Source organism: Diaphorina citri, unplaced genomic scaffold (genome assembly GCF_000475195.1).
Source record: "Diaphorina citri unplaced genomic scaffold, Diaci psyllid genome assembly version 1.1 scaffold931, whole genome shotgun sequence".
NCBI classification, from domain to species: Eukaryota; Metazoa; Arthropoda; class Insecta; order Hemiptera; family Psyllidae; genus Diaphorina; species Diaphorina citri.
Genome location: NW_007378362.1, coordinates 81,392 through 97,149, shown reverse-complemented (window position 1 = coordinate 97,149; position 15,758 = coordinate 81,392). Strand labels below are relative to the sequence as shown.

Sequence of the window (15,758 nt, the reverse complement as noted above, 5' to 3'; positions counted from 1 at the left end):
CATCTTATACCAAATTACAAAACAATGCTGTACTAATCATTGCAAAATGTCGTCCAATTTTGTTATTTGTAGTAGAAAACAAAAGTAAAAGTGTACTAAGGATATTTTTATAAAGTTTGCCAAGGATATCATGTATGTGTAACTGACATTTTTATCATGTCCACGGCCTATGAAATTTATGACCCGAGAAGAAAAAAATACAAAATTAGGCCTTGTGGAACTCTCGCATATAAATTCTCACAGAATGTACCTATTAAACATAGAAAGTAAAAATAAGGGAAGCTACTTGAGTGTCGGAAATTATGCTGGAGAAGCAAAAAAAAAAAAAAAAAAAAAAAAAAAAAAAAAAAAAAAACTGTCAATTCTAAATAGACCTCGATTGTAATTTATTTTATGAGAGAAATGGTCAATAATTTTATCAAATAACTGATTGAGCATAGCAAGTACGATTACTATCTTCGAAAAACACTCGAAGTAATGAGCTATTTCAGAATTAGTAACTAGTTACCACGTACATATTGCTTATTTGATGTTGAATCAGTGAATCACACTACATAACTGAATCACACTACACACTACATAACTGGTTTATTTTATTTATTTTTATAGTGTTTTAAATTTCCCAAAGTCCATGGGAATAGCAAGAACGTGATGTTCTTTTCTCGCCACACGGGGAATCGAACCCTCGTGTATGATTTTAGTTGCCGGGCACGTAACTGTTTCTCTTACGGGGGGAGAAGAATGAATTTAAGTAAAAAAAAAAGGGTGGGGGTAAAATATTTCCTTCAAATTTAAATTTCCCTGTTTCGTTTCACCTGCACTCGCTTCTTTAAAAAAAAAGAAGAAAAAATAATAATTTTTTCCAGAAATTTCAATTTTCCGCTTCACAACCTCAATTTATTTTTCATGACTTGACCTGGAATTGAAACGGCAACCTCTAGATCCGGAGACCTAGAGAACTCGAAAAAATCCGTCCCATAAAATGGATTCCTGTGCTTCCTAGACTTGCCTATAGTAAGTACCTATTACATAATACTTTAATACGTTAAAGTTAAAGGACGGGTGGGAATTTGGAGCTAAATTTTAGGAGGGAGCCAGGAGCAAATGTACTCACCTCCTTGCTCGCTCTTCTGGCCTCGTCAAATCGGGGAGAGCGCGGTGAAGCAGAGTGGGGGGGCGGGGTGGTCACGACTGTCTTGGCGGCATTGGCATCCAGTTCCAGGAAAAGACTGCGGGACTTCTTGGAAATACCTGGAGCAGGACAGAAGGCGAAGCAATTAGGAAACAAAATATCAAACATAACCTACAGTCGAACCTGTCTAAGTGGGAATCCAAGGGACCGGCAATTTTTTCCACTTATCCAGGTTTCCCCAGGTACAAAATGTCCCACTTAAAGAGGTTGCCATTTTCCTATAAGGACAAAGTTCATGAGACTGAAATACTAACTCTCAGAATCTGGGTGTTGATGGTCAACTTTTCAATATTGAACAAAAGTACACTAGAGTGGACAGAAGAATTCAGTGGAAGGCTATGTAGGAATTCGGTAACACAATCAATACCTAATAAAGGGTATAGTCCGACAGTGAGCAGGTAATGGTCTCATACAAATGCCAAATGCCCAAGATGAAGATGATGAGATGGGTATTTAGGACACCATGGTGTCCGAATGAAGTACAAAGTACAACGACCACTATACCAAAATAACATTAGGGTAACGTTTACGTAACTCATTCAAGGTATTCAATTCAAACTCTACTGTTTTCTTGGAAAAAGTGTCTCAAGGTATACGCAAAAACAATAGGTATTGTTTTCGAAAAGAAGAATCATCGGCAAAAATCAACCCTCTTTTTGCAATCAAGGATACAAAAGATTACATCATGAGGTTATTTCTAGGTATCGAGGACATTTATTACCTTCGTTCCACATTCAAGGACAAGGATCAAGAGTTTGGTGCGATAATTTCGGTCCCTTTGCAAAGGTCATGTAAGAATTAAAAACAAATGGACAATTCCAGGACAAATAAATACAAATTTAATGATTGTGCATGGGAAAAAAAATCAACATATTTCTAGTCGGTGTCCAATCTTGAATAGAAAAAGGTCATATCAGGTACTTGGTGTCCAATTTTTGACGTTGAGGCTGGACAGTTCTTCCAGTCCCAGGTCGGGCTTGTCACTTGCTGCGGGGAAAACGAGAGGGAATAAACGTTAGCTATTTGATATTTGACGGGGTTAGGTAGCGTGCAAAATAACAGATATTAACGATAAGAATTCCCTTTTGCGGATAATACACGGGTTGTAATTTTGTAATTTGTAATGATACTTTATTTAATTGTAATAATAATTTTACAATACATGTTAAATAATCCACAGTTTGATAATTAATAAATGACTAAGAATATACCTAATATGAAATATCTTAAGGATGGATTACCTATCTTCAAATTAAAGTTAGATTACCCATACTAAAGGTCATAATGTTGTATGACCTTTGTATTATGGGTTGTAAGTTAAAATCAATTCTTAAACGGAACATATGACTTTGTCATTCAAATAAAGAGCAAGGTTGGTCCAGTGGTAACGGGCTTGCTCGTCACGCAGAAGGTCTCGGGTTTGATTCCCAGATTTGACAAAAAAATTTAAACTCATATTCGATTGTCAAATTTTCTTTCGCTATTGTCTCTTATCGCCCATCTGGTGAGACATAGTAGAGTACTACAGGATGGGCATAAGTCTAAAATTGCGGAGTTTTTATCGCTACAAAATAAAAAAGGCGCAGAAACATCTTTTCTTTTCAATAGTTTAGGGGGTTCTTAGTCAATTCAAGAACGCCATAACAATTCGGAAAATAATTTGCTCAAAAACAATAAAGTACGTCAATTGACTTTACGTCACTTTTTGGCACAATTTGAACCATCAAGTGCACAGCAATAAAAGATATTAATCAAACGTAGAAACACATAAATAATGTAACGCACAATATAATTATTATTAAACACAAAACATACAATACGTTAGTACGAAGCAAGTTATGAAAATGTTTTCCACAACAAACAAACCTACATGGGACACAACGCTTTTGAGACGAAAAATTTAGAGAGGAAAAATAATCAAAAGGAGGATTAGTCAAGATTGAATACTCAAGTGTTTTCTCATTTATGTGAATTTGGCCCTTACGGATCTTTTTGGCACAATTTGAACCATCAAGTGCACAGCAATAAAAGATATTAATCAAACGTAGAAACACATAAATAATGTAACGCACAATATGATTATTATTAAACACAAAACATACGATACGTTAGTACGAAGCAAGTTATGAAAATGTTTTCCACAACAAACAAACCTACATGGGACACAACGCTTTTGAGACGAAAAATTTAGAGAGGAAAAATAATCAAAAGGAGGATTAATCAAGATTGAATACTCAAGTGTTTTCTCATTTATGTGAATTTGGCCCTTACGGATCCATATTTAGTAGGTACATGATAATAGGCCCTCATTAGGTTACTTTGTAAAATACTTCAAGGTATACATTCTATTAAATTCATGCCTATCCAAGAATGGAAAATTTTGGTTAGAAAATTTGCGCTCTGGCCGGGACTGGAACCTAGCACCTCCGAATTGAGAGTCAAATGCTCTTGACCTCTCAGCCACAGAGTTGGGCATAAATTTAGGCTCGTACCTAATATTAGGCACGTACCTAATTGTTATAATATCCCTGTTTATACACTGATGGATGCCCAGTGGGCGAAACATGTCTGTTTTTCTATAAATAAAAATACCCCACCAACCCAGTGAAGAGTATAAGTTATTTCTTTTACATCTATTGTTATGGAACTTCACAAAGTTACTGAGTCTTCCATCATGATAGTAGCTAATATTGTACAATTGTAAGCCCTCGCTTTGACCTCGTAAAATTTAGCCCTCAGCCAGAACTTACATGCGGCTCCGAAAATCTCGATGGTAATTTTGGCATACTGTGTCTGTTTCATAACTATACTCGGATTACTGCCCCGGCGAGGGCGATAGTAGGGTCCCCAATTGGTCCAGGTTACAGGGCTTCTAGGGTCCAGTTTACAGGGCTTCTAGGGTCCAGGTTTTCCAAATACCTTGGTCAAATTTTTTATCAAAGTAAAATCCAACGCATATGTCAGCAATTTGTTTTCGAGTTAAGCGTTTTAACACTGGAATATCAGTTGTTCACCCCGGAAACTGGGGGTAAAACGTGTTTTGGGCCAAAACTTTTGGCTGCTGACCATCGAAAATTTCAACCGGATTACATCATTTTCTTTCCTGTAGGTAAGGAACTAAAAAGTTCAAATTAACAACATGTTGGAAATCGAAAATTTACCGGGGCGCGAACGGCCTACTGTCCGTAGTGTTAAAACGCCTCAAAAAGAGAATAATCCACATCCACTAAAAATTCGCAAGCCACGACAAACTAAACTAAAGACAATCTCACAGTAGCATCTAAAGATTCTAAAGACGACCCGACAAAAAGTAAAAACACACGAACTTCACGAAATAGGTAAACGAACTCGACTACCAAATGAACACAAGTGGAATTCAGTACTTAATGACTGATGACCATTCACTTGAAGACTTGAACCAAGTAGTAAACTCCGAACTTATGGCAAAATAGATGATGGTTCACTTGCTGGCTTTCTCCTATCCTGTCTTCCTTCTCTCTTCGATTTCGGGACGATAAGACCATAGCAGTTAAAGCTCCCTCTGTCAAACCTCTTAAAAAAAAAAAAGCTGTATATTTGTCTACCCAGCTTTTCGTGTATCGACCACTTAGGACGTTCAGGAAACTAAAAACCCCTCAATATTGGTCTTCCGGGTTAACAAAAGAAAGGGACCCAGTTACAGTGAACGTACAAGACAGGCAGGGACGGGGGTACAAGACTTCACAAAAAATTTCTCCTTTTCAAAACTGCAGGTTTTTGAATACAAGTTGTATTTTCTTTTCCGAAATTTTTGCCCTCTTTTTGTGTCATAGCGCCACAGGAAATTCAAGGAGGCCTGCCATTGGAATTATTTTCGTTTCCGAAAGAAAAATACAACTTTTACTAGGTTTGAACATCACTCTAATGTTCAGGAAAATGGCCTGACGGTCAATGTCCCGACATTTATAAAAAAACACATCATCCTAACGTTGCTTTTTTATAAAGATTGCCTTTTCCAAATTTTCTCCTTTATTGTAACACGAAGACAATCACTTGAGTAGTCCAGTTCTAAAAGGGGACAATTTTTTTAAGGGTGCCAAAACAGGACATCTCAGGACTTTGACCTTAATATAACTCATTAATGTCACCTTTACCAGAAATACCATATTATATACAAACAGATTCCCTTAGATTTTAGATTTTTTTTTTTTTTTTTTAAACCAAAACCATTAAAATCGGCTGCCTATTTCAAACGGAAATTTGTCGCGACGACCTGTGAACTCAAAGCGAGAAAGTTTTAGATAACACTTCAGTCGATCATTTAAGACCGGTTTTAGCGTCATCTATGTTAAGCTACGCCGAGCAAGGCCAATAAATGGATGGGTGACTTGAACATTATATTGGGAATAAAGGGAGAACGGGCTCTAGTCTTGATTTTAAATCATTACATAAAAGTAAAATCAAAAAATCAAATCAAGAATAATAATAATAAACTGAATATTAAACAAATTAGGTAGGTACATAGGTAATTAGGTAGATACTGATTTTCTCTAATCACTACGGGCTGAAAAATTCCCGGAGGGACGGACCCTGCTTGTTTTTCTTTTCCTCTTTCTTTTTCTTTTCCCCAATGTTTCATTTTCTCTCTTCCTAAACTAGACTATCTCTCTCCTTTTCTATCACCTCCCTTTCCCCTTTTCTCCATCTCTCCTTTTGTTTATTTTTTAGACACAACCATTTCAAACTGGCATCAGTTAAAATTAACTGCCCTCAAACACGACATTCAGTACCTGTGTTATGTTTGTGTATCTATTTGTATTTAACTAGTGGTTCTGTGAACTGTAGACCTCACTCAGCTTTTGCCTAGGCTGAGACTTTGCCTAAATGGGTAATCCTACGCAATACACATGGGTACATCAAAACAGAAATAAAAGTAAACGTATCTACACGTCTTATGTAGGTAGGTACCTTTATCCTATATATAAAAAAAGGTGACACTATATCAAAACAGAAATAAAACTATCTACACGTCTTATGTAGATATCTATCAAGGATCGACGTGTCTTGATTCAATGAAGATGTGTACCAAATTTCATCAAAATCAGAAAAGGCAATGGGGAGTTATAGCGGAACAGACAAACAAACAAACAAACATCTAAACCAAATGCAAAATGGTCGAGTTAAAACATAGACCTCACTATCGTTCGGTCAACTAGCACTACGTTTACTATCATTATTATCACTACCAAAGCACAATGACTCAAATTTAGATCAACTTGTTAAAAGTTCCAGCAGTGCAGTTGCTAAGGCGTTGGACTCAGAACCGAGGGAACTGTGGTTCGAGATTCGATAGAGACACGAAATAGATGAATCAGAAGAAAGCCATTTGAAAGATTAAGTCAAACGAAACAATTTCCAATGCCCGGGACCACACACTCAATTAGCCAATCAGATTACGATTTAAATTAGTCCAAGAGTGTTGTCCTGTTCCTCTTTTATCATGCTAGTAAAGTTTCCGGTTATGCGAAATTGCAAACAAAGAACATCAACTCATAATATTATTCATGGGGGTTAATAAGGAACAAATTGTTCTCATAGGCATAAAAAAAAAAAAAAAGATTTTCATCAGTTTAATGGAAAGCACAGAAGCACACATAAAAATGAACCTAAGTCAAAGGTTATTTTCTTTCTCAAGGCTTCATTGGCAAAATTCTCAGAGAGGGAAGGGGACATCATCCTAACGTTGCTTTTTTTTATAAAGATTGCCTTTTCCAAATTTTCTCCTTTATTGTAACATGAAGACAATCACTTGAGTAGCCCAGTTCCAAAAGGGGACAATTTTTTTAAGGGTGCCAAAACTGGACATCTCAGGACTTTGACCTTAATATACCTCATTAACGTCACCTTTACCAGAAATACCATATTATATACAAACAGATTCCCTTAGATTTTAGATTTTTTTTTTTCAAAACCAAAACCATTAAAATCGGCTGCCTGTTTCAAACGATATGAGTTTTTTCGTGTTTTCCCTAAAAAAAGTCCACTTTTTTCTTTTATATGTCCACTTTTGGAAGTGGACTACTCACTTATCAGAGTTATCATTTCAGGATAGCATTAGGTTTGTACTTACATGGCTCGGGATCGGGCGTTTCTACCACAGCCTTGGGTTTGAACAGTTCTCTGAAGTGAGGTTTACAATAGAGGACACCCTCGTGACTACTGTAGATGTCTAACCTGAAAGGTACAACAGAGGAATGGCATTAGGATCATCTTATTGATGGTATCATATTGATGGTACAATAAAATAAACCTATCAACCAAAACCAGTGAAGAGTAAAAGTTATTTTCATATTTAGATAATTAGGATCATCATCAAGGAGTTCTCAGCTTCCATCTCATTGGGAGTATTTGTACTATTCTTTTGGTATCAGTTATGCAACTGGATTGATCCAGCTTTCCATCTATACCTGCCTCGGTGGTGTAGTGGTCAAGGCGCTCGCCTGGTAAAAAGGAGGGCGTGGGTTCAATCCCAGCCGAGGTATGGAGGAGCCAGAGGTTGTTGGTTCAATTCCGATGCTTATTAATTTTCAAGTTTTCAAACATTCCATTGGCGTGAAGGTACTTTTCAGTCCTAGTCGGGCAGGGTAAAGGTTCAACGTTTTGGCGACCCCTAAGCACTAATAAACGAAAACTTGTTCCGTAATCTTTTCCATCAATGAATGAACTACTTCCCTGGAGGTGGTGGTTGTGCTGGTGGTGGTGGTGGTGGTGGAGGTGGTGGTGCTTTTGGTGGTAGAGGTGGACATGAAATATTCAACGGGTCAATCAACCCCGAAAAATAAAATTATAACCCCTCCCCCCTTCCTTTCCTTTGTGCCCACTTTCCCTTTTGCCCTTTATCCCTTACGTCTTCATCTCTCCCTCCCCTCCCTCCTCTCCTCAACCCAAACTACTTGACCGAAAAACGCGAAATACCCACACCTTTGTATGACTTTTCTTTTCTCTCTCTCTCTACCACTCTCACCCTCCTCTTTCTCTACCTTCCATCCCCTCTCTCTCAGTAGCCTACTGCTGGAGTAAAGGGACTTATCAGTCCTATGCGAGCAGTATAAATAAGCACTATTATTATTATTATTTCTTAGTTGGGTCAGTCTTTGCATTAGGTTACGATATTGCTAATGCCGACCACTCACGCTCAGAACGTCTGACAGACCCAGGTCGGGAGCTTTTTCCGCCACACATGTTTCGACTATCTGTCAGACGGTCTAACTGGGTATGAGCCTGAGTGGTCGGCGTAAGGGATTGCCCAGTGACCTCTAAAGCCCAGTGCACAAGCTACGACATATCTCCAAACCTGGTCTTCCGACAGATGCTTGCGAGTGTACGAGATATTTGCGTGAATTTTCAGGTCCACACGAGTGAAATTAGCGCAAATATTTATTATTAATTAGATTCATATTAGACACCCAAATTAGATAATGGCTTACCTTATTTTCTATTTGACTAGGGTTCTTAGTTGGGGATTATTCTTTACACCGACTCGAGTTTCGCCTCACTCGTAGGCTTTTTCAAGATGACTGAGGTTGGCTTGTTGTTGTTTGCGTAGGTGTTGGGCGTGCATTGTGCTGTGCAGTGCCGGCCTTACCCTACTTATACCCCAGTCAACTTACGTCAATTGTTTGTTGCACTCGTGACATCGGGAACAGTTCTTGTGCCAGATTTGTTTCTCGGCCTTGATCTGCTCCATAACGAATACATTCTAATACCCCAGACAAAGTGGATTATTTTCTTACCCTACTTATACCCCAGTCAACTTACGTCAATTGTTTGTTGCACTCGTGACATCGGAAACAGTTCTTGTGCCAGATTTGTTTCTCGGCCTTGATCTGCTCCATAACGAATACATTTTTGCCGCAGGACTTGCATAGTGCCGGAGGGGGGGAGTTGGCGCCCCCCGAGATGTCGGCCGTCGAGCCGCCACCGTTCTGAAAATGGAGAGGGAGGGGTTAGAATTGTTGCTCGAGTTTGCAAATATACTGTTGGATTAGTGAACAAAACCTGATTCACACGGGTTCAATATTCGACACATTAATGGTGGATTTCACCAACGACTTAATGAGAGATTTAACTAATGGGACAATTTTCAATGATAAAAAAAAGGAGTTTTTCATCATCCAAACAGGAGTTTTCAAAAACTCCTCCTTTTTGGATCACTGAAAACTTGAGAGATTTAACTAATGGGACAATTTTCAATGATAAAAAAAGGAGTTTTTCATGATCCAAACAGGAGTTTTCAAAAAGAACTCCTCCTTTTTGGATCACTGAAAACTCTTTTTTGGGTGATTAAAAATTCCTTTTTAGATTATTAAAACATCCTTTTTGGATGATTAAAAATTCTCCCATTAGTTAAATCTCTCATTAAGTCGTTGGTGAAATCCACTATAACAGTATTAACACTTTTGACAGCCGTTTTTGTTCCAAGGTAATATTTGGCTTTTGCTTTTAGGCTTAACACACAGAGAAATATTGGTGATATTTCATCAAAGTTTAGTGACTTTGAGGGTAACTAATACTTTCAAGTAACGACGAGGTACATCATTAAGTCGTTGGTGAAATCCACTATAACAGTATTAACACTTTTGACAGCCGTTTTTGTTCCAAGGTAATATTTGGCTTTTGCTTTCAGGCTTAACACACAGAGAAATATTGGTGATATTTCATCAAAGTTTAGTGACTTTGAGGGTAACTAATACTTTCAAGTTACGACGAGGTACATGGTACTTTTTAGAAAGTACGTATGCCATTTGGACGAGTATGATTTTTTCATGGATATCACCATATTTCTCGAGCGGGTTATCCAATTTTGAGCTATGGCAAATAGATTCAACACAACTCTGTACGGGCTATTTTTATCAGGAAGTTCTACAGTTCACTGAACCACTAGTTACTTACATAGTAAAAGGTTTTATCTAATAGCTACTTGCAAAGCATGACTTGCAAAGTAAGTTGAAACTCATGCTTTGCCTGGCAGTTCAGCGTGGGAATGCGGCTTCGATTTTGAGTGCCCTTCCAGGACATGAAAACCTGGAAGGGGTGTTTTATTTGTAATTTTAGATGTATTCTTAAATAAATGTATTGTACTCTACTTGCTAGAGATCGTTGGAGAAAAACTTGCAAAGTACAAGGTATTACTTACTTGCAAGGTGCGAGGTACATCTGTCATGGAGGAGGCGAGTGCTTTCTTACTGAGCTCATCGAATTTGCTGAAACTGGATTTCTGTAAGCACAAAACAGAACGGAAAAACATTACATATACTGCAGCTTATTGTCTTTTAACTTTAACCCAAGCTATGAACTAATTATTTACATTTGTTAGAACATAGCCTATTAATTTTGAGTTGGTCTAGCTCTTACCGTTCTCGAGATAGATGGGACCTCAAAACGTGTTTTGGCACTAAAAACTGACCATCGAAAATTTGACCCGATTACATTACTTTCCTTCCTATAGTATGTATAAGGAAAGTAAAAACTGGTTACCCACAGGACATTGAAGTTAAGCAAAGCCGAGAAAAGTGAGTATCTTCTCCTGTTTTCACCCCAAACGACGTGTTTTGGCACTAAAAACTGACCATCGAAAATTTGACCCGATTACATTACTTTCCTTCCTATAGGATAAGGAAAGTAAAAACTAGTTACCCACAGGACATTGAAGTTAAGCAAAGCCGAGAAAAGTGAGTATCTTCTCCTGTTTTCACCCCGAACAAGCCAGAAGCAAGTCATACCCTTGGTCACTTCTTGTTCAGATACCAACCCCAAACAACGTTGCTTAACTTCAGTGATCTGTTGGGAACTGGAGCGTTCAAATGGCCGATTTAGAAGCCAGCTATTTTCAATTTTTAATCACGCTGAAATTAAATATAAAATTATAAAATATTTACATGTGGATTGGTAGATTGGTATTGACTTTTTACATACATAGATAACATTAACTTCTAGTTACATTGACTTTTTGCATAGATATACAGTGAGTCTAGATCTAAAAGAAAAACATTAATTACACCTTTAGGTACATAGCTTCCTATGTACATGAAGGAGAAAAAAGAAAAGGCTTGATAAACATGAGACATAAATATTGAACAAGAACAAGATATAGAAAGGAGAACACAAAATATAGAGAGAAGAGATAACATAACAGGGAAGTAACCAAAAAGCAGCAGATTTGCAAGAAGACCTACGAAAGAAACATAGACTACATACCTAATTTTGTTGGCATATGAGGACTTTGTAGTCTTAACAGACATTATAAATAAGGTAGGTGCTTAGATAGGCTAGACACCTACCTTGTAGAACACTTTTCGCGCGGGATGACGGATCAGTACCTAGGCTTAAGCCGTTATCACACCCGGCGTAGTTCGTTGACCCGGTATGTAGTCTATGTCTCTTTAGAATATCGACTTCCACACTGTCAACTTGTAGAACACTTTAGACACCTACCTATATTGAAGAAAAAAAAAAAAAATCTAGTCAGTGTTTAACACCATGCGTTAGAAAGCTCAAAACAGCACATGCAGAACAAGATTCCCACCAGACACAGAGAGAGCAAGAAGTATAGCATGCCACAGTAGAGGAGCTTATACTTACCATTCATCCCGAGATTCAAGGCCGCCTAGACAGATCCAGTGAAAAAAATAATTAGATAAACTACTGAATAATTAGATAAACTATTAGTAGTTTATAATTAGATAAACTACTGGATTTCAATGAGAATGAGAGGTTCGAGGAAGAAGTTGAGATTGATTGAGTGTGAGGACGGAGCAGAAATGGTACAGTTGGAGAATTGAATAAAGTAATACGATGAAACTGGTGTAAAGCTGAAGCTATAAGCAAAGCTTGGAAACCTGGGGCTATAAGCAAAGCTGTGGAAAATAGAAAAAATCCCTGAACTCTTTGTTAGATTTTTGGTTAGTTAGGCTTTTCAAATCCGGCCCAATTGAAAGCGATTAACTCAAGTTGAGCATTAGAAAAGGTCACATACAACCTGTAGGGCCTACAGTGTAGGCAAACGCCGTCGACCATATCGAAATCTCCAGTCCTCACAGTTGTAACTACTTAAGGTACTGCAGTGACTTATTAAGGTATCTACAGTAACTTATTAAGGTATCTCTAGTGACTTATTAAGGTACCTACAGTAACTTATTAAGGTATCTCTAGTGACTCATTAAGGTATCTCTAGTGACTTATTAAGGTATCTACAGTAACTTATTAAGGTATCTCTAGTGACTCATTAAGGTATTTCTGGTGACTTATCACTGACCTAACCTCTAACCTCCTAAACTGTGCAATAGTCCTAAATTAAAATGGACGCGGCACACAAGGGATCAGGAAGAGACCCAAGTATTGTTTATACCAAAACTCCTAAATATTCTTAGATTCGCATAAGCTCAACCCATCCTTTAGGGCTATTTGCCGACTCTTTGAGGAGGAGGTTAGAAACTTGGCCCTTTTTTTTACTGGTTATCTTTTTCTTGGTATTACTTCCTATACGTCCATTCAAAATTTCACCCTCAAAACGTTTCAACTTACCGTTTCATCTGGTAAAACTCTTTTTCGCTTTCTTTTCGTCCTGGTTTCAACTTTTCTTCTACCTGGTTTCCTGGTGAAACCAAGGTTTCAAACTAGCTGTCTAATTAAACTTAACAATTTTCAACCTACACTTGGCCTTCTAATAAAACTCACCAGTTCTTTGATGGGTATGGAGGCCGGTACGGGTTCCTCGGAGGTTACATTGCGCTTCTTGGAGGCCTCACTCTTGGCGAAGGTTTGCTTCTAGAGGGGAGAGATGACACACAGCACACAGAGAACAAAAACATGCACAGAGAAAACACACAGAGTTTACGAGTATTATGACAGGCAGTACGAAAAATGACAAGTACCTACCTACGGCTAGAAATGTGTAAGAAGTGAGTAAGTTACAATAAAAGAACTACCACTGAACTACTACTCTCTTTGATCAATTGACAACTTACCTTCTAGAGGGGGGAGATGACACACAGCACACAGAGAACAAAAACATGCACAGAGACAAATATTAGCACACAGAGAAAACACACAGAGCTTACGAGTATTATGACAGGCAGTACGAAAAATGGCAAGTACCTACCTACGGCTAGAAATGTGTAAGAAGTGAGTAAGTTACAATAAAAGAACTACCACGGGACTACTCTCTTTGATCAATTGAATACTTTTCAACCTACACTTGGCCTTCTAATAAAACTCACCAGTTCTTTGATGGGTATGGAGGCGGGTACGGGTTCCTCGGAGGTTACATTGCGTTTCTTGGAGGCCTCACTCTTGGCGAAGGTTTGCTTCTAGAGGGGGGAGATGACACACAGCACACAGAGAACAAAAACATGCACAGAGACAAATATTAGCACACAGAGAAAACACACAGAGTTTACGAGTATTATGACAGGCAGTACGAAAAATGGCAAGTACCTACCTACGGCTAGAGATGAAGAAGTGAGTAAGTTACAATAAAAGAACTACCACTGAACTACTCTCTTTGATCAATTGACTACTTACTCTCCATTGAATCAGATCCTGAAACATGTAACTTACTCTCTTCAGCTGTGTTAGAATGAGTTCGGATCTGATTCATTGACTGAGTAGTTTACTAAAAAGAGTAGTTCTTTATATCAATAACTCTCTTTACACATCTCTAGAAGGGAAGGAATTTGTAGGGTGTTTTGGTGCAGGTATAGGGGTGTACCGGTAAAAACATTAACTAATGTTGGATTTCAGCAATATTTATTCAGTCATTAGAACTCCTGTTAAGCTAACAGACAGTTAAGTTCCTTTTTCCCTGTATTTTGTGTGTGATTGTTTAAATTTCATCTCTTGGAAGCGTGAAGAATGCACTGGAATATACACGCATGCTGTTTGCGTGTATAATGGGACTATGGGAGAGCAGATATGCATTACTCACAGGCGCATTATTTTGCACGAAAAAGATAATCATGTGATAATTGAACCAAGTGAAATGATTTCTTCCATCACTTCTAAGTGCGAGTCTTGTGTTATGAATTTGTGAGCTCTTTTTAATTAATTCTTCGCAAAGAGAACCTTTGAAATATGCTGAAATTAAGAAATTGACCGGAGCTCAAACAAATCAGTCTTAAATGAGTTCTTGAAATAGGAGTAACTTTTGAAGGCGGAGTGACAGTCAACATAATTATAACGCATCTTTTATGTCCAAAATCATGTTAATTTCCTATTATCTTGGAGTAATATCTGTCGAACATGACATATAATATATGAAGATGTGACAGCAACATCACCCACATCAGAAACGTCGCTCATCGAGCATATAAACTTTTTCAAAATTCAAATTAAGAGACGGCATTATAAAAGATGATTTATAGTTGAATGACCTCTGGATACGTAATAGCTCCGTTGTCATTGCAACAAGAAATGTGCGTCGTTTTGATGAGTTCTGAGATGTTTATGATTTTCTCGACATATTGCTCATCTTTGGAACTTGAAACTCAGTCACAATATAATAAGATCTAACTCTTGGAACTCTATCACATTATAATGTGTGACTCTTGGATTTTCCCTGTATTTTGTGTGTGATTGTTTAAATTTCATCTCTTGGAAGCGTGAAGAATGCACTGGAATATACACGCATGCTGTTTGCGAGTATAATGGGACTATGGGAGAGCAGATATGCATTACTCACAGGCGCATTATTTTGCACGAAAAAGATAATATCATGTGATAATTGAACCAAGTGAAATGATTTCTTCCATCACTCCTAAGTGCGTGTCTTGTGTTATGAATTCGTGAGCTCTTTTTAATTAATTCTTCGCAAAGAGAACCTTTGAAATATGCTGAAATTCAGAAATCGACCGGAGCTCAAACAAATCAGTCTTAAATGAGTTCTTGAAATAGGAGTAACTTTTGGCGGAGTGGCAGTCGGAGGAGTGAAGGCGGAGTGACAGTCAACATAATTATAACGCATCTTTCATGTCCGAAATCATGTTGATTTCCTATTATCTTGGAGTACTATCTGTCGAACATGACATATAATATATGAAGATGTGACAGCAACATCACCCACATCAGAAACGTCGCTCATCGAGCATATAAACTTTTTCAAAATTCAAATAAAAGACGCCATCATAAAAGATGATTTATAGTTGAATGACCTCTGGATATGTGATAGCTCCGTTGTCATAGCAACAAGAAATGTGCGTCGTTTTGATGAGTTCCGAGATGTTTATGATTTTCTCGACATATTGCTCATCTTTGGAACATGAAACTCAAGTCACAATATAATAAGATCTAACTCATTGAGATCTATCACATTATAATGTGTGACTCTTGGAACTCAATTATATCTGAATCTTCGAGATGTCGCGTTTATTGAAGGCAGGATCGTTTGAAGAGTGATTTACTCTTGTGATTTTAATGTGATTTCGATTCTGACGTGAACATTTTCAGATGTGGTGAGTGAATTTCAACGAGATGTCGCGTTTATTGAAGGCAGGATAGTTTGAATTTGAAGTGTGATTTACTCTTCTTTGTG

General features: G+C 37.7%; 1 protein-coding gene across 1 annotated transcript in view; it reads right to left on the bottom strand.

The window, feature by feature from the left end:
• The window catches only part of LOC103513156 (LIM domain and actin-binding protein 1), a 35,592-nt gene extending 22,037 nt beyond the window's left edge, over positions 1-13,555 (bottom strand). Inside the window, exons 1-6 of the mRNA XM_026826434.1 lie at positions 13,450-13,555; positions 10,368-10,448; positions 8,990-9,156; positions 7,302-7,405; positions 2,114-2,179; positions 1,115-1,251 (exon numbers count right to left, since the gene is read on the bottom strand). Coding sequence (XP_026682235.1) covers positions 1,115-1,251; positions 2,114-2,179; positions 7,302-7,405; positions 8,990-9,156; positions 10,368-10,394 — 501 coding nt within the window. The 5' untranslated portion in view covers positions 10,395-10,448; positions 13,450-13,555. The remainder of the gene's footprint in view (positions 1-1,114; positions 1,252-2,113; positions 2,180-7,301; positions 7,406-8,989; positions 9,157-10,367; positions 10,449-13,449) is intronic.
• Positions 13,556-15,758: the final 2,203 nt, after the last annotated feature.